This window comes from Ptychodera flava, chromosome 2, assembly GCF_041260155.1.
Source record: "Ptychodera flava strain L36383 chromosome 2, AS_Pfla_20210202, whole genome shotgun sequence".
In the NCBI taxonomy this organism is placed as follows: domain Eukaryota; kingdom Metazoa; phylum Hemichordata; class Enteropneusta; family Ptychoderidae; genus Ptychodera; species Ptychodera flava.
In genome coordinates, this window is record NC_091929.1 from 7755425 (window position 1) to 7775203 (window position 19779).

Here is a 19779-nt window from a genome sequence, read left to right on the forward strand (position 1 = left end):
ATGTCAATATCACTTTAACCATAACACCTTCGTTTCACAATCGTCGTTCAAGGCTAGTTTGATTGAGTTCTTTTCGCTTTTATGTCGTCACTTATCCGTGGAACAAAATGTCGATAATCGTTTCCGGATACAATTCAACTCAAGACTTAATTTCCTGTCGTTGCAAATGTCCGTTGTTGGGAAATAACATTGTACAGGATAACACGCCAAGTCAAAACAAATTTCCTGTACACTCAAATTGTGATTTGTCGCAGGAAAGACTTTCAAATAATGCGTCATTGTTGAGATTATTTTACAGTACATGCGGGCGCTCTTCAGCAGCATTGATGAAGAGAAAAGTAAACCGAAATTAATGTCGGATGGGATTAAAAAAACAAGGGGGGTAAACAAACACAAAGTAAATATAATGACCATGTGAGATTTCGAAAATATTTATCAGAGATTCATGGAAGAAAAATTCCCCATGGATAATAGGGAAGTATTAATTTTATATGATTTTGTGAATAGAATACAGTGTCAGGGTGACGATAGACCTTGCATAGGTAAATGTATTCGCTTTCACTCCACTAGGGAGCATCGCCAATGATAGTTATGAAATGTTCTTGCGTATTTCACCAACAAGTGCGTTTCCCACGAAATCACATCGAGTTCACTGTGTGTACAAATCTCAAAGAATGTCTTCGTTATCTATTTGTTTCGTGAGTTGTTTTTCATGTACAAAACTACCAAGCCATAAAATCACGACATAGCTCCCCCATGCATCTTATGACCTCCAACGTATGCAAGTTAAGCATGCTTCCATGTGTGTGTATGTGTGAAATGTACAAATTGTATTGATTGATGGATGGATGGATGGATGGATGGATGGATGGACGGACGGATGGATGGATGGATGGATGGATGGGTGAATGGATGGATGGATGGATGGATGGATGGATGGATGGATGGACGGACGGACGGACGGACGGACAGGCAGAGAGACAGGCAGATAGATAGATAGATAGATAGATAGATAGATAGATAGATAGATAGATAGATAGATAGATAGATAGATAGATAGATAGATAGATAGATAGATAGATAGATAGATAGATAGATAGATAGATAGATAGATAGATAGATAGATAGATAAACACGCCATGCATATGATGTGTATTATCTCCTCGTTCTGAATATGAAATTTATGAAATATTTCCGTCGTCTGGCTACACTGCAATATCTACATCAACTCCTTCCGCTTTGAACGATCTCATCATTCCGTAGAAATTTGATTCAAAGATAAAACATGGGTCGCTGAGTTCACACCAACGGTGGTGTCTCTAGTACATCTCAGTCGCTTCGAGCAACTCGAGACCTGCGCACTAGCAACCAAATTAAAAGAAATGTGACATGTGTTTTTCCGACGTTTACAAGTATTTGCTGCCATGGCAACACACACTTACAGCGAATTAATGTCAGTAGTGAAGTTGTTAGGCATCTGCAACCTAGGATGATGAATTTCTGTATTTAATGTACTGCAATACGCCGACGTAGCGTTGATATTCAGTGTGTTCCATGAATCTCATTGTTTTGAACAGAAATGCAAGGGCATGAAAAATATCGATATTGTGGCAGAAGAAATATTTCAATTTAATTAGTGCATGCTACACTGTGTGTGAAGCCTTTAAGTTTCACCTGCAGTTATGACATCTTCGGCATAGATACTGAATTTGAAATACAATGAAGTCACAGAGACCTAGCAAAGGCGCCTACATAATTTCAAATATTTATAAGGCTGAAACTGGAATCAAAATGGCCTAATATTTTATGTTCTGTTTAGGTTTAACTTTCAATTTTTCATCGATACGTAATTGTACTAGAGTTTTGAATATCCGTTCCCGTATCCGTATTTTGTTAAATTGTTTTCCATACTCGATGTGAACATTTTTAATAATGTGATATTAATTGTAAAAATACTTTTAAAGATTGGACCCCAGTCTTTCTTCTAGCCATAGGATTATATTGAAATATATATACACACACACACACACACACACACAACACACACACACACACACACACACACACACACATATATATATATATTATATATATATATATATATATATATATATATATATAATATATATATATATATATATATAAAAACTATTGTGAATGATACCCACAGCGTTCGTCATGTGCGCAATGAGGCATATACAGTATAGCCAATGCAATTCGCAAGCAGCCTTGTCGACATGAAAGAGATTACAGTAGACAATATTGGTTCTGACAAGGGATGACATTTCTCGGGGGAGCAACAATTGTGTGTGATGATACCTAGAGCTTTGTCGCCATAGCAACACCCGATAGATGTTTACGAGCGACGTGTTCCGCGTAAGCTGGTACTATCTGTAGCTGTTTAGGAACGTGTTTCTCGACGGACTCGTGGAGGAACAACACAATACACTTCGTCACAATTCATTGCCGTCATTTTTGTCCTGAAGCATCTTTGAAAGGGTTTATTCCTTCGCTCGGTAAGCGTTGCCATGGGCAACTATGTTATATTGCCGTGTTGGTGATGTTTTTCTCATATCGACATTCACGACATGTCCCGAGCGTAAGGATTGACTCTGCGACATATTACATTAGCGTATGGTTAATTTCACCCTGTTGTTTTATTGGTGTATAAATTTGACGGATCTGTTTTGTAGCCGGCATTCGGTCCCTGGCATTCAGGTATGTAATAGCTCTGCATATTTTTTCGGTTTTTCACCCACCTACTTTATCAAACAGCCGTTTTATGTCTAGGGTCGTCATTTTGCAATCCTGCCATATTTGCATGTTATTTTTCAGTCCAGTATCCCAGATCTAATTAGATAAAGTGCTTATCAATTTTTCTTCGGCTTAGTCTAGTCGCGAACTAGCGTTTTCGTTTAATTCAGCGAGGGGGAAATTGAGTATTTAGACAATCATTTATCATTAATCGCTGAGCATATCGGGGATGATTGATTGAAAACAAAACTGGTTGAGCGGTAGCATTTATTACGAATCTATCATAGCCAACGAAGGTTTCAAATTGATTAATATAAATAATGAGATTTTGGGATTTATTCAGACTGTGAGTGCTGTCAGTATATTTCATTTACAAATACTTATTGATCAGGGTGCGGTAGAATGACAATTCACGGAATTTGAGAACTGCCAATGTTTAGTGCCCAATGCTGTACTATTGTCATGGTGAGATGTATTTCGTCGGAATTTAATAGATAGTGCCGAACTAATTACGATAATGCTATAAACTCCATGCATGATAATTTTTTGCGAGCTGAGTTTGAGTTCTCTTTTCGTCCCTGAGATTGATCACATCGACATTAATCTCCCTCGAGTGGCTGTCCTTTGCTGTTTTCTATAGAATAGTCAATGATCAACATTTGTGTAACGCATGTAAGACAAGGCTGCGGTTGTCATCAAATATGACTTTAGGAAACATAGCAAATGTTGTATCTCTTACAAATATCAGTTTAAATTGCTATTAACGATATTAGATATTGGGTCTACCATATGATTGATCAATCCGTTCGTTGGAAACTTGTCACAGAAGGAATTTGCAGTTTCGCATTCCACGTTATTTGGATATAGTGACACTTGTGTCATACTGTATTTAAATGATTTGCACGTACATGATACAAGAATGCCCGTGACAAATGTTTTATCGAACAAAATATGTGATGTGGCCAATGTAAGCTTATCATTGCATGTCCACGAGAAATCCAATCTACTATTTTGCATTAATCATTGGTAATACGGCCTGCTGTATCAGAATTTTAAAAACCTCTGACCTTCATCTGTGCGTCACTGTAACATATGTTTTACAGTTGAAGCAAATATAACTACGATAATTGATTCATTTAATTTTTTGCTAGTCTAGGAGTTTTCAAATACTCCTCGTACAAGCTTATTACAGAAATTTTGATAACAATGTGCAATTTTAAAACATTGTGGTTTAAAGGTATGAGGTCATCGGAACGGCACCTGTGTGACTTTCTTGTTAACATGTATTTTATGAGCGATACACGTAGACACAAAACATCAACATAGCTGCGACTTTCAAATTTAAAGATGTGCATTATGACAAATGTTTTATTGACTTTCAATCTCTAACGTACCTTGGATCCAGTGTTTACATTTGTCGTATGAGTCCCACGTCACCTTTGAGCGCTGTTCTGACGACTCGTTGCTAACGAAATTCAGCGAGTGTTACAAGTATACTGTGCGTCTAACATTTATGTAAGATGAGTTACAATATTAATGTAAAGATCGGTATTTAATCACGTTGCACTCCCAAATATATACATAGTATATCTGCACATAATGATACAAAAACAATATGTAAATTATTAATCAAGTTGAGGAGAAGTATTTATTACAAAGAAAACATGATTATCTTATTGCGAGACGGGAAATGCAATTAATTTGATGAATATGTCATGAATGGAAATATGGAAAAGCAAACAATAATTATTTCCGTAGTTTATCATAGTAGTCGGAGAAAGATTGATCGATTTTCACGGGCTAATGCGCGCCAAGAAGCGTTTGAGTGATCCATTAATGGATAGACAGACTCTGAATGCTTTTGTTTTCGACTTAAAGTGAAAGTGACAAATCGCCGACTTCCTCAATTTTCGCTTCATCTTCAAGTTAAAAGGTTCGTACAAACGATAACCATTATTCATCTTTCTCCATATGTGTTCTGATAAGTGTCTGCATACTGATGAGAGACAGTTGTAGTTGTATGTAGATTTTGAAATACTGACTTCCTTCCTTTTGTACACAGTTCCTGGATATTCTAATATCCCTTTAACAGTTTTCTATTATGTTGCCGGTATGATTGCATCGTAATGATATTCTGCCATTTATAGGGACGAACCATTAAATCTTTTGGGTGTGATTGCCGTATCACCATGAATAATGAACATTTCACAGTGTTTTGAACAAAATTGCAATGGTTTATATTGTAAACTTCACTTTGTTTTTCAAAGAAAATTTTGTATGAATATCCATGCTTTGATTCCCAGCCTCCAGTAGTTTTGCCCATATTTGCAACTCCTCTTAATCTGCAATTGTCCCACTCCTTTCCCTAGTAACTGCCCGTCAAGAACGTTAAACCGAGAACTCTGCACGGACAGTGAAGTTCTCTAGCTATACAGAAACACAACTAAATTCGTTGCGTCACTGACCCAAAGCGCAATACGGTGTATTAGTTCGATACAAATCGAAAACACCAAAAATGTGTGTCTGGCAAACCTCCAAGTAATTTATAACAGAAATGTTTTCACATGCTTGTGTTAGATCCTTCGGCTAGTTGACATTCCATTGCGTAATTTGTACTGAGCACGCCCTTTGACCTCAATTCCTCATTTCAGATGTCTGAGTTGTGTCTCTTTGAGAATGATTGAGCTTGAATTTGTCCTGTTGTGTCGGTCACCTTGTTCACAATCGAAATCGAATAACGAATGGAAGTCACCCCATGCTGAAGAAATAACATGGCTCATTAGCGAAACGAATGAAAAAAGAAAGCTCGGCGGATATTAATTTTTGAAAATGGCAAAAAGGGCATTTCAATTTTCTGTGACATGGAAAATGTATGTTCTCGAATGTTAGTCAAGTTTTAAAATTTATAGACATTTCGAGACCCTTCGATTGATTTCATTGCTCGCCAAAATTGAAACAGCTAAAAGATAATTAAGATTTAGTCAAGCGAGATAATAGTGTAACGCAATCAATAGGATTCAATTTCTTGCGCAGTTGTTACTATGGTTACCTCAATAATGGAATAAAAACAGACGGAGTCACGTGAACTGAGAACCTTTGATACTATTGTGAAATATGTCAATATGACGAGGAATGTCAGAGATATGAGTGTCTGTGATGCTGAGGTCACCTTATAAGTCTCCTGTGATTGATATTAAGATATGCTGAGGTGACCTATTGCATGTATTGTCTGGCTTTTTGAGGGCCGCCATGCATGGTTGCCATGTAAACGTTGAGTAGATAGACATTGCGCTTTGATGTTTACTTTCACAAAAAGGTAACATTAAACCTTCCACAGTGTTTATCAATATATTGTAAGAATACAGCCCAGGAGTTTTCCGATCTCGGTTACTGCTTGCTCTATTCTCGTTGTTGAAACATAAGGTTGCAACTATGGGGTTGCAACAGCCTATGGAAATTACATATAAACCTTTTATCAAATACAGAATTGAATCTGCTAGGAAGATTCTGAGTAGACACTTTGGTAGACTTTTGTAAAACATTCTCAGGAAGGTAGACAAAGGGGTAGACAGACGGAGGGACGGATTGATGGACAGACAGACAGACAGATTGACCATGATGGAGGGAGGGATAGACAGATAGATAGACAGACTGACAGACAGACTGACAGACAGACAATAGACAGATAGACAGACAGACAGATAGACAGACGGCCAGACAGACAGACACAGACATAGACGGATAGATTCAATTGATTGATTGATTGATTGATCGAGCGATAGATAGATTCAATTGATTAACTGATTGAATAATTGATCGATCGATCGATCGATTGCTTGATCAGTTGATAAGTAAGGAAGCTGGTAACGTTCATCAGTTGGTTTGCGGATAAGTGGGTAGCCACTCAGACGATAAGGTTGGAAAATCTCTTACCAAATCAACAATAAAAATCAGGGGTCATCGTGCGAAGTTTGGAACTAGAGAAACAAAATGCCCAGCATTTTGCGATATTTGAAATTCAAAGTGGCCGCCATTCCTGTGTTAACTCCATGGGAAAAATATAATTAAGGATTTTCAAAAAATTGAGAAAGTAAAAATATTTCCTTCTCCGAGAGCTTTAAAATGAACCCCCACAAGTGGTAGAAAGAATTGTAGAAATTCGAGAGTTAGAATGCCTGTCCACGAGGCGAGTTTTAGCTTTAAAGTGTGCCAGTCCAAAAAGTCAATTCGAGTGTGGTAATACTTGTGTAGCATCGGTCTCCAAGTGCACCTATTCCCTTTATTATCGCAACGTTAGGTATGCATTGGCAACCTCCACACCCATATCTTGGTCCTGCTGTAAAGAAAAAATATATAGACAATATAAATAAACAACGCAAACGAAACAGCTTTGATCTCAGTTTTCCTAGCATCCATATCAGCCATGTTTCGCGGATACAATCTTATATCAGATGTGACAGCGGAAAATCTGCTTTGATTAAAGTCGGTTCGATGTTGTTCTATTTCACCAGTGATTAGAATGTTGCATTTACTTATGTTATATTTGATAACGGTATCGAGGCTGTAGCTAGGCGGCACGTAAACGTTCTCTGTTGATAGCCAAAACCCAAACACAGGTGTGCTGGGCATAAGACCGGTATATTTCAACTCGAACTTATTTCTGGCGCTGAATTTGGCGATGTGATATCACAGAAATACCGCGGGCCGTCCCTGATATCTGAACGCGCGGGTACTTGCACTGAGTGAACGTTGCTCGTTAAAGTGTCTTCAAACGAACTGAATAATTGTGTCAGTTCTCAAACCGAACGACCTATTGTGAGAAGCCGCTTCGATTGTTTGCCAATACCTGTAACAATCGCGAAAACCCATCAAATTGCATAATAGGGCGAATAGATAACCTGTAAAGCCACTCTGAACGTTGGCAAGATGGAGTCACCTAAACAACAGGTAGGGTATATTCCTTCTCATTTGAACCACGACTCTCTAACGTCTGACAGTCGGCGCGAAAGTTGATCGTCTGACTTCTGGCTGGAAGTTTTTATCAGTCTTTGTTTCGTAGACGCTTCATTGTCAGTTCAGTGTATTGGATTTGGATTGGAATCTTTTGTGGTGTCTGATTTTAGTGTCAGTCGTCGGGCTGTTTGTTTAATACCTGACAATCCAATTCCCTTTCAGAACGGATTACGAGTCTGTAAAAACGCATCATTTTCAGTAAACACGACATTCCCTTGGTGTACCCATCGCTAATTACTATACAAATATTTTGGAACGATTGTTCCCGAATGCTTTCAGTGCAGGCGCCTATGACCTCTACATTTCCACCTGGTTTTTAACAATAACAGCATGTCGTTTAAATTTGGCCGCATGGCCTACCTGCAGTTTAATTGGGCCCATGGCTGTAGCGTGGACGCAGAGAGCCGAGATGATAAAGTTACATACATTGCCCTATAAACATAGAGCAACGATCAAAGAGAATTCAAACTATACTAAATTTGCTATAATCAATCAGACTAGTGTATTACTAAATTGCCATTCAGATAGGTAATGTGGACGTGCGCAGTCTCACGGTTTTAGAAGGCAAGCAAAAAGATGACAATGAACGGTAACTCTCATAATTATGTTTACAATTTGAAGCCATATTTTTCTTACAGAAACGCAAAGTGATGAGCGTATTTTATTCACATTCTGGAAAACTTTTGAATAGAAAAAGTAAATTATTTATTTTTTGCTTGTTTGCGTTTCTTCATTTGTTTACTCGGGATTAAAGACCAGGCTTCCAGACTACCATGTTCATACAATAAGCAAAAGTTGAATAGAAGAAATTTATATTTAAATCAGAAATAAGTGAGACGATTTGACAGACCAGGCAAAGATAATTATTTCTTCACAAGACAGTAAATGCCAATGACAAATTATGAACACAGCAGCGTTATTTATTACATTTTACAACGGAACAATATAATAATTTGTACACGAGACTCTGAAGAAGTAACGTTTATAAATTAATTAACAATCGCCTTAACTTTTAATGACATTTCAATATTTCGATCTAGAAAACACATTTATGGATTTATTCCTTTCCCTAAATTACGTTGTATTATATCATTATACTTCAGAGAGACGAATTTCTGTGAACACAACACATTTTTTATAAATATGTAATATATTTTGTTCCAGACTTCCATCAGTGATCAACAATATAATAACACTTGGTATTATGTACGCATCGACTACGTTTACAAGTCCAAAATTAGTCATAACGCATTTTGTCTTGACTTTGTGGAATAAGAACGTTACTGGAAACTGTGTTTTACAAACATGGCAAAAACAGTGTAAAATAGATAAAAAGATGTAGCTGCTTTAACGCAAAGCGATTCAGTGAAGTCATAGAACGGAGACAGCTTCAGATAATTATTCAGCGACAGTGAGTTTCCCAGTTGATTGAAAATGATGGTATATTTTTGATAGAAAATATCGAACCGAGTGCTAGTCGATAATAACACAGGCCCATATGGCGGTAGTCCATAACGCTCCATCGCCCTAACTTTTCACCCATTTACCAGGTTTGTTCCGTTTATAAAATACTGCTTCTTATTCTACTAATTTTGAAAGGCACGAGCCTCAACTTGTTAAAAAAAGCCTGTGTGTATGCTTTTGAAGACTAAACTTCAGCCCTCATGAAAATTTAACTGTCTATAATTAACATCGCATCTTTTCCGAACGCCTTGTCTATGCAAGTCCGAGGCTAATACTTCGTATTTCAAATATTTTAAACATCACGCATAATTTTGTATTCTTGTATTCGACACTTTGCGCAGAAGATATACATAAAATGAACCTGCCTTATCGAACAAAAGAAATTAGCATTTTATCTAATGATACAGCTATTGTCACTTTCACAAGTATTGACTTGCAATGTCGTGGTGAATTTTGGATCATTGTACATGAAATCAAACTGTATATTATTTATATATGCCGAACATATCGCTTTGTCATTAATAAGTGACGAGTTCACAAAAGTGTGTTTTTCCTCTCTACTTGGTCGGAAATGGTGCATTGCTCTCGCTACATGAACAGATCATTTGATGTCGACGTTTCGATGTATCACGCTGGCCAAGTGTAACGCAATGACAACTACTTGCGACTCGGAGCATTGAAACATCGCGATAGGAATGTAGAACAGCAGTTTGTGTTAAACATTTCATGCTAAATTAAAATCCAACCATTCGCGTTAATATAATCGCATGTACATAGCTCATAATTTGAGGATAAATGAAAATTGCTTCTCGCTGTCCATCAAATCGTTTAAAATTAGAACCGTGTTACCGGAGTAACTGCCTCCAGTGAAAATAATCTTATTTATCTCAGGAAAATTTTGACACACGAAATATACAACACAGCCACGATTGTAAATTAAAAGGTACTAAAAACGCGACAAAGTCTAACAAGATCAAATCATAACGTCTGGTGAACGAGGCCTTCCTGAAATCCGATGTAAATAGACAAGTCAGAGACTGTTGAAAAACATTTAGTTTGTGTTTAGGTTGTGTTGGAATGTACCTTTAATTGAGTTGGACATCCAGAGTGTAGTCGGTTACATACTCCCGGCAAAGCATATATACACAGCCGCCATACCTATGTAGCGACGTTTTGCTGTAGCGGTTGAGTCCGTCTACCTTGCCCGACAACTTTGGAATAGGGGAGGGTACGAGGGAGGGGCGATGCAGACTTTGACTCCCGCTAATTTCACCGTCATTTTAGGGTACATTTACTCTTGAAAATAAAATTTTAAGAGTAGTAATGTCGACATTCTCTATGCGCGCACTTTAATCGCATTGTAATATTACGTGTCTTGATATCTCTGTATTGCTGATTACATACGAAAGCAATGAAATGAACACAAAACATGCGTGATTCAGAAACTAAAACACTTCGATCGAAGTCCCCTTGTAGGGAAGGGATGAAACCCCTGTGACTAAAATAGAACATTCCGAGGCCACGACTTGACAAGTAGCAACGCGATAAATGTAGAGCGCACTCGATGTGCACCGCGATACGGACTATTACTGGACTCTGCTTGAAGGGTATCAGTTGTTGTTAACACCGGAGTTGTTAAATTCACAAACAAGAAATAGACTCATGCGACCGTATGGGCGATCAACAGGTGGTTCTGTATTTTCTACCGCAACAGCACCTTTTTTAGACTTAGGAGACCGTTAGAGGTAAGGGTCTTGCGTCTTGTGTTGTTTGTCCGGTGCACTGGCGTTATATTTAACACATCGTCAGATTGTGTACGTTCATCGTGTTCGGCATTTGGTTCCGTTTGCGAGCCCGCAGACCTGTACATCTCCTAAACTTGCTTTGTCCTCTCCAGCGATGTCACGCGGTGGCTGGAAGACAATATCGGCTGTTTTGGAGAGCAATAATAGTCCATGTGGTTTGTACGGTGATTATAGTTTTAATGGTTTCCCAAGTGTACGGCTTTCGCTAGTCCATCCAGCGTACAAAGTACACAATCTCGTGAAAAGCTGCTATTGTTCAAACTTATCTCATAACAACAATTGGCAGGTTGATAAAAAACAATGATAATTATTTAAAATATTAAGAGCTGATAAGTTCCTCTGTACACTGTCGCAGTGTGTTATTGCTAACAATCATTATTGTTGTTGTTGCTATTTTAGTGTATGTTGGTAGGTCGCTATAAATTGCACGCGATATGACATATGTCAGATTTATCCTCTGCAGTGAAGGGATCGATTAGTTTTGTTTGAACTTGAATGTGATTATAGGAATGTCAAGTGACGTTGGAGAGACGAGTAAAGTACGGCAATGGTTGAAGTCCAACCTTGGTATATCCTAAAGGGTCAAAGTCACCGCAATCTTGTCAGATTAGTTCGGTTATTTTATTTCAACTGAGAAATTATTTGTGTTGTTCTACAGACCGAAAAATGTTGAATTATCACAACATGCAAATATGCTGATGACATAATTACTGATATGTACCATAAATTATGTCATCAAATCATTTACTTTGAAATCAACAAGCAGGGGGAGTAGAAATCAGGTGACTGAAATTTAGCATGTTTTTGTTAGCAGAACACCATAATCAGTTGCTCATATGAACCAAAAATAACCAAAATAATGTCAAAAGAGAGTGACTTTGTCCCTTGAACCATCAGTCGCAGCAAATTGCGCTTCCCAAAGTCTTTGGCACTTGGGCGTTTGTACGCCCTATAGATGAATCGCAACGCGGCGCGGTAATTAATGCGACTGCGCTCGCGTTTAACATGCATCCGCGCGACAGATTTACGAAGTACCTGTTCAGTACGTATACGTGAACTGAATGTCTGTAAGTTGAGATGCAATTATATTTTTACGCTGATTTCAGCAACAAAGCCTACATCTGTAAGTTTACTGACCCAAAACAAAACTTCTTATTCTCCTACGATTTGTTCCAGGTGACTGATCGCCATGACAGACGTGTTAGGACACGGACCGGTGGCTTATTATGAGCAGCCGCTGCTTATAACCAGCATACGACCGCAGTCGGCTCGGTCGCTACCCACAACGTTGCAAGAGCAACAATTCAGCGAATCATTCGAGCTGTGCATCGACGCTGTCTCAACCGCCACCATGGACAGTCTTCGCAGCTCATACCCGACGCTGGCCGTCACGCGCAGCGAGTCCGACTCCACCTCGCCGCTGCAGCATATCGTCGCCAAGCTGCAGCTGAGACGGGAGATGCAACAACACCTGCGGGAGAAGCCGCTACACGAGCACATGCGCATGCACAGACGACACAAGCACGCTTGGAAGGAAAAGAAAACCGTTGAACTTCAGAAACCCGTCTGGCAAAACGGGATAACCACCAATGAATTCGCCGGAGGCACGAAACAAGCGGAATATGTGGTATTTCCCAAAACGAACGGTCTGCGTCGAGGCTTTTGGAAATCTATGTCGTCACCAACGCCCGGGGAACAAAACCTAAAAACACAACAGAAGAAGCAGTCTGCCATGTACAAAAGACGGTACGACCCGGATAAAATGAATATGTCACATGTCATGAAAAAGCTGCAGTTGAAAAGCTCACACAGTGCCGGAGAAGAGAGGAAGAAACCGGAAGCTGAGGGGAAAGACGTCGCCAGGAGGAGCGCCCCCACGACAGTAGGGAATTTGTAACCACGGAGAAACCGCCGCGAGAAAATGACGAGATTCCGAGTGCGAACAGTCTAGGATACAAGACATCGGCGAATTATCGAAGGCGATATCACAACATGTTGATGGAAAAAGCATTGGCTGATAGGGCCCTTGCGGGGTCCAATCAAAGACAGCGTAACAAACTGCCTTTGTTATCGATTTCGTCTGATGACGACAAGGAAGATACGAAGCGGGAGGAGGACACTTCGATAGATTTGAAAGATTTGTGTAAATCCGCGCGGCCAATAACCGACATCACGACATCGAGGAAAACTGCGCGCGACGACACTAAGCTGCACATACAAAGTCTGTCACTACGGCAGCAAGACGAGAAGAGCGTATGGCCTCAGGACTACCAGTACCACGTACAGGGTGACAGAGACACTGTGACAACAGGTAGATATGCAACCACCAGCGCCATCATCAAATACGACAAACAACAAACACAACCCCAGCAGCAGACAGCCAAACAGGGGCCATTCAAGAAACTAGAAACCCCGAACGAACAAAGTGTTTCCGTGCAACTCCTGAAACCTTTCGAAAACGTTGCAGACGACAGCTACTACCAGCAAACTTATAAAATCGGATTACGTCATCAACCGCCAATGATGCGCCAGGACTTGTTCAACAGCGAGTTCGATACCACTCGGACACCAACAAATACGCCAGCTCCACTGTTAGACTCTGCGATTCAGCAACAAACTCAAATCGATTGCAACTGTGTGTGTGGCCATCAGCCAATCTTGCACGATAAAAATGACAACAAAAAACCTTACTTCCTTGGTAACAGCCGACCTAAGACGTCAATCGAAGTATATTTACCATCGGTGAGGTAAAATGTTAACAAATAATTTTCCCTCCAAAACCGATCAAAATGGATTTATGCCATCCACTGTATTTGGACGACTTCAATCACGCTGGCTGAAAAGGAAGAAATATCATAAATTAGTTCAAGGGTGGAGAGAAACACGCAAATAATGAACATGCTAATATACTTTGTCATGTTCAGAGCTCTGAAACTTCTAAAAAGTAGCACTCTTACTTTACGGATAGCATGCAACAACTTAGGTTTTTGTTGTAAATTTGAAATTTCGTTACGTTAATACCAAAATCCAAATTAGTGAATATTGCATTTTCATAAATTTGTTTAAATATTAGTTCAGAGCCAGTCAAGGGGACAATTTACTATATTCTGTTTTATTTACGCAAAGTTTCTTCTCTGAAAGGCGCTTTTTTAGTTATAAGAGAGAAATGGTGAGAGTGAATCCGTCCAGTAGGTCTGTAGGAACGGATGTCGATTGAACAATTTTTTCGACTCGGAGTTCCATTACGTCATCGTCCATGCCAAATCAGCTTTTAAATGACACAGTTTGTCACTTGAGCGTGCGCGAGATGTAAAACTCGCGCGACTACATGTATTTGCATACAACGTCGTTTATTGTAGCATTTTAACAGAAGTTGGCCATTATTATTGTCCTGCACTATGCTTCCTTGTACGGTCGAAGTAAAACCGAGTTATTCCTCTGCTTGATCAAGCAAACTGCTGCAACTTTTGGTGAAAATATCTAACAGAGTCAGCGTGAAAACGAAAACATAACAAAGTGCAAATTTTCGGCAAAACACACAATTCCTGACTTTCACAAAACCTAATCCCGTAAAGATTGTATTTATTCCATAAGCTTTAAAATGACCCCCAAGTGGTAGGCTAAAAGAATATTGTAAAAGTTGAGAGGCCGAATATCTGTCCCCGAAGCGCACTATAACTGCAGCTGCGAGAATTTGCTTCGATGTGGCCAGGTGTGATGATTTGTATTCGTAATTGCCAATATATCGTAGACGTATCCATTATCTCGTTTTCAACTCTTTGAATACCTCTAATCTTTACACTGACCCGAGACAGGTCTGTCAGAAACATCATAAAAAGTCACGTTTTTCCGCGAACTCAGTCTTGTCACTCAGTCTTGTCACATTTTCCAGGTCTTAGTATCCTTGTATAGATATTGAATCTTGTACTCTGTCGACATAGCGATCAATTTGCTCATTCAAAACAGCATAACTACATTTGTAATGTCTCGAATAGATGTAAAGTATAATTATCGATATTCCTTGTCTTTCAGTGAAATATAGTGACGCCGTCCAATAAAGTATATCAACTGTTTTTCATTTTTACGCATTATTGTACTTTCTTTCAAATGCTGGTAAAAATGAGTATTTGGGTATGAGGGACAAAATATAGCTGCAACGTTTGATAATTTCTTCATTATTTTGTTTCATAAATATATATTTTATATTCTTCTCCCTATTGTAAGTCTGAATATCAAGTATTTGCTTTACAAGCACAATGTATAATGTGCGCTATTAGTGTACACAAATTTGGACAAGAATGTATTTTTCAACAATATCATCGGATATTATCTTTATTGACAAGTTGAACACTAAGTCGAAATGATTCTAAGAGCACAAGAAACTGTGTGTTTTTTCAGATACAAAAATACTCACATGAAAAATACTAGAAAATGACGAGCTTTAATGTCATAAATCATTTTTGACATCATTCTGTAGAAGTGAAGTGCAGGTAAGTTGTGTCTTTGGAGACAAAAACGATCGGGAAGCCACACAAATGACTGACTGTCCAAGGTTCCATCGCATGATTATATTCATGTTAGAAGATTTGCGTGGCTACTTTGTAAACTCTGCTATACGAAAACTGCTCCCAATAAATTGAAAGTTTACATTTGAACTGAAATGCAAGATTTCCGGCAATAATGATGTACCATATACTATATTATAACGATGATTGAGTGATCATCAACCGTATAATAAGACGAAAAATATCACTTAATATAATATTTGCTACGCTAATAGCGGAAATCTTGTATGTTTAAGCAGTAAAACATTCCCAGCTTTGGATGTAAGACATGTGTTTGACAAGTTTACGACGTGTACGCATGAGCAATAGTGCAATGCGTATATGGTCTCAAACGTCCAAAGTGCGTGTGTTTATAGCCGCTGAATAATTACACTCGACGTTCTGCATAGCTGACAACTACAGACGACAGCTCAAAGGTATAACGTAACCAAAATTTGTACGCGCTTTTGAAAAGTAGTGCGGTTTTTTTCTGTTATCATTGTACATAATTCTGTTGATCAATATAAGTAGATAAATCGGTATAAGTTCCCATCTCAATAATCTATTCAAATTGATTGATCAAGTATTTTGATCATGGGAATTAATTCATGTTCAGGGCCACCTGAAGTGGTTCAAACTGTGCTATATCGCAGATATAGCAGTGTTGTTTCCGCGTTTCTGACCAATCAGATCGCTGTGCTTTCGCCATCAATATGACGGTATAATATAATAACTACTGACATGTCATATTGAAAATTGAAAAAAGTGAAATACAGTCAACTAAAAGAAATTTTTGCTTTGCCATTATTATGACTGAGAATATTATTTTGATTGATAGTGTACAAAACTGTGACAAAAAATTAACGTGTCTCTGACTCTGCTCAAGTATGTTTGATAATCGCAATCATACCAATCCACAATCCAATAACACTAGGTCAGAATTCGTAGACAATAGTTGTAAACATAGACACAAAACAGCACAGAACAGACAGTAAATAGACGGTACACAAACAAAGTCAAATTCATGAAAGAAAGATATATGGACCTCTGTGACATCACAGAGCCTCAGTGGTACTGGGCCATCCAGTGATTGAAAGCCCTCAGTCAAAAGTAAAATCCGAAAAACGCGTTTCACTAGTACTCCCGTGAGAATCGATCAGAACGATTCATACCATCCGTGTTTCAGTTTTTCCATTTTCTCTTTATTGATGTCTTGACAAGAAAACCTGACAAGTAATAAGGTTTGCTTCATTTGTGCAAAATCATCGACAATTGATTTTTCCCTTCCGACTGAATGCGAAAATTGTGCCGTCATTTGACATATTAATTAAAATCATTGTAAACATTTGAAGGTTTGAGGCTTCAACACAAAGTAACTTTGTTGTGATCGACAATCCAATATGTATTTGGTGATTCTCAATCAAAATGAAGGATAAGGTGTACTACATCAGTTTAAAGGTATCGCATCCAGCAAAGAGCCCCTCTGTGTTTATCTCTACACCATAGTAAACTCTATACTCACAGCAACGAAAGTCACATATGTTGCCCTAATTATCAATTTGCCCTAATTATCAATTTAATGTCCAGGATATAATTCACCTTGATCACAGAGTGTAAGTCAACAATTTATACTTGTCATCTCAAATATCTGATCAAGTCAGTATTTTGTCATTAGTCGTCATCCATGCGGCGACAGTCCTAATCTCTTTGCCTTACAATCTAACGTGGCTCTTCTTTAGGTTCTATTCAGACAAAATACGCTCAAAGCAGTTCTTTCCCAATACAGCATTTCAAAATGGCGTCGATGCTTCAGCGATTCGTCAACTGTACAGATGGTTTTAAACACATCGATGGTGCCTTCCTGATTTGAATGCATACCAGATACAATGCAAAGTTGAGATGCTACAGACTTTTTACAGACGACTTGCCCATCTTATCATCACATAAAGTTCATGAGAAGGCGATTAAACTCGACGGGATATTAATTATTCAACGCACTTGTATTTGATGACTCGCCCCATTGAAATGTAACAACGGGTTCATGTCGATAATTTCATTTCTCGACAGGAATGTTTCGCTGCAACTAAAATGCCAGGCTGCCTAAATGGTAATATCCGAGATAGCCGACAACGTCAATGCTTAAAATTACAGTCCGCCACGGTGAAAGCATAATATCAGCTAACGTCATTCGAAATATTCAAAAATTATTATCAAAATTATAACAAATTATGTAGTCTGGAAATATTGTACACAGAGAACACTGTATGCAAAGGTCAAATATATACTCCTCATTTGCTTATATGTCTGCTTTTGACGGCTCATATTAAGATGTCAGCCCAGAGTAAGATATATTGACATTTGGTAAAGTTCAAACGTCGTTTCCGAAGACTGAAGTGAAGAGCACATATGTTTACATCCGCCGAATATAAATTCACATTTATTATTGTAATAGTATGGCGTCGTTTTTTAATTGGTTTGGGACATTGATATATTTACATTTTCACTTGACATCACTTAATACGAGGTGAATTAATCCTTAGTAATAGTAAGTACAGACTATTTGCAGTGACCTTTACCTCAACATACTGGAGACTCAATCGAATTTGTGATATTTAAAGCAATTAATTATTAACCGTTTCAGTTCATATCACTTGCAGCAGCTTGAAGAGCCATCTTGTAACGCCGTAGCTAAGACTGTTGAATGACATTTGCGGACAAAATGGTTGAAGATAAAATAACTTGATCATGAAATTAGAAGAAGTCACATTCCGTTTTCGAGATTTCATTTTCGTTTCTTTTTGTATTCAGCATTGTGTACATTGACTCTGGAAAACGAATAGTTTCTTTCGATTCAGATAAACAATCTGTACCTTTAATAATAATTTAAGTATATTTGTTCTTGAAAATAATATTTTAGTATTTTCGTTTCTAAATATTTTAGGAATACAAAACATATGTTTTACAAACATAGTGAATGTGCACAATATGCTAATGTTGTTACGGGCAATGATTTCTAGTCCAAACCAGATTTTGCAGTCGACAACATCGGACACTACACACTGTATGTATTTATAGTCTGCGTTGACAAGTTCAACGCTGCGCATTTCACCATGAGTTATTAAAGGAAAAATGTTTGGTACAAGTACTTCAAAAGTTAGTGGGGAATTAATAACGTAAAATATATATACTACGTAATACATTCGAATGTTTGACGTTATGAATGATAAAACGTGGATCAGAGTCAGGCCGTCGAGTCATCATGGCATGCCTGCTCATTGTCTCTATAGGAAATGGTATGAACTTCATTCAAACGTAGAGAAACTATTTTTCTGAAGTAGATCTCTCGGCGAGGCTTCGTAACATTCATATCCTCTCCAGGGATACTGTCGTCTTGACGCGAAGTGTCGGCTGATTCAAGACATTAAATATATCAACAAACTGCCTTACATAGAAGAGCATTGGAATTTCGAACACAGGAAATTGCATCGCTTTACCCTAACTGCGTGACAACATAAGAGCCTTCTAGATTCAAGAAAGGTGTATTCTGTGCAAAGATTGATGGTGATATCTTTATGTAAAAGTGACAATAAAACAAGATATTTGTTTTGACACCTATGATGAAAGTAATGACAATGCTTATCGGTGCCTTATGTATAGTATCTGCCATGTGTTATTGTTGAAAGTTCAAATTGAAAAAACTGACAAAGTGCATCATGATACTTGATGAAGTCTGAAGCTGTCTCCTGATATGTATGAGATATGTGAGTCAGCCAGACGACAAACAATCTTAAGTTCATTTACACAAACGTGTCAACATTACTGGAACAATATGTGATCACACATACCTTTCTGTTAATACCTATAAATATTTTATAATTCCTATTGCAGCGAAAGCGGTGTTTTGAAGGGGTGGAACAGTAGATATTTTAGCGCTCGAGGTTATTTTGAAACCAGGTGACGTAAGCTTCGCCATCTGATTGGTTGGTTGTCATTAAAACCAGACGAAGACAAAACACATGACTGCTTTCCTAGGACCATGCGCACGCATCTACTTCGAGTTTTAAGAGCTTGGCTTAACCTCTGTTCGACTTTTTAAAACTACGCACTCCATGATTCTGCTATCCACGTCGACAGCGGTCAGCCACCCTAGCCAGATACTGTCGCCATGGAAACGTCGACCTGTCGCACTTTGGTCGGTC

The 19779-nt window shown here is 38.3% G+C and overlaps 1 protein-coding gene across 3 annotated transcripts in view; it reads left to right on the forward strand.

The window, feature by feature from the left end:
* LOC139152578 (uncharacterized) overlaps positions 1-15114 on the forward strand; it is a 16810-nt gene extending 1696 nt beyond the window's left edge. Inside the window, exons 1-2 of one of the 3 annotated variants that reach the window (XM_070725828.1) lie at positions 2396-2718; positions 12213-15114. In XM_070725828.1, the coding sequence (XP_070581929.1) occupies positions 12226-12933 (708 nt within the window). In that variant the 5' untranslated portion in view covers positions 2396-2718; positions 12213-12225 and the 3' untranslated portion in view covers positions 12934-15114. Of the gene's footprint in view, positions 1-2395; positions 2719-10762; positions 10977-12212 lie in introns of those variants that run through there. The other 2 variants (XM_070725813.1, XM_070725820.1) reach the window with 2 other exon arrangements.
* Positions 15115-19779: the final 4665 nt, after the last annotated feature.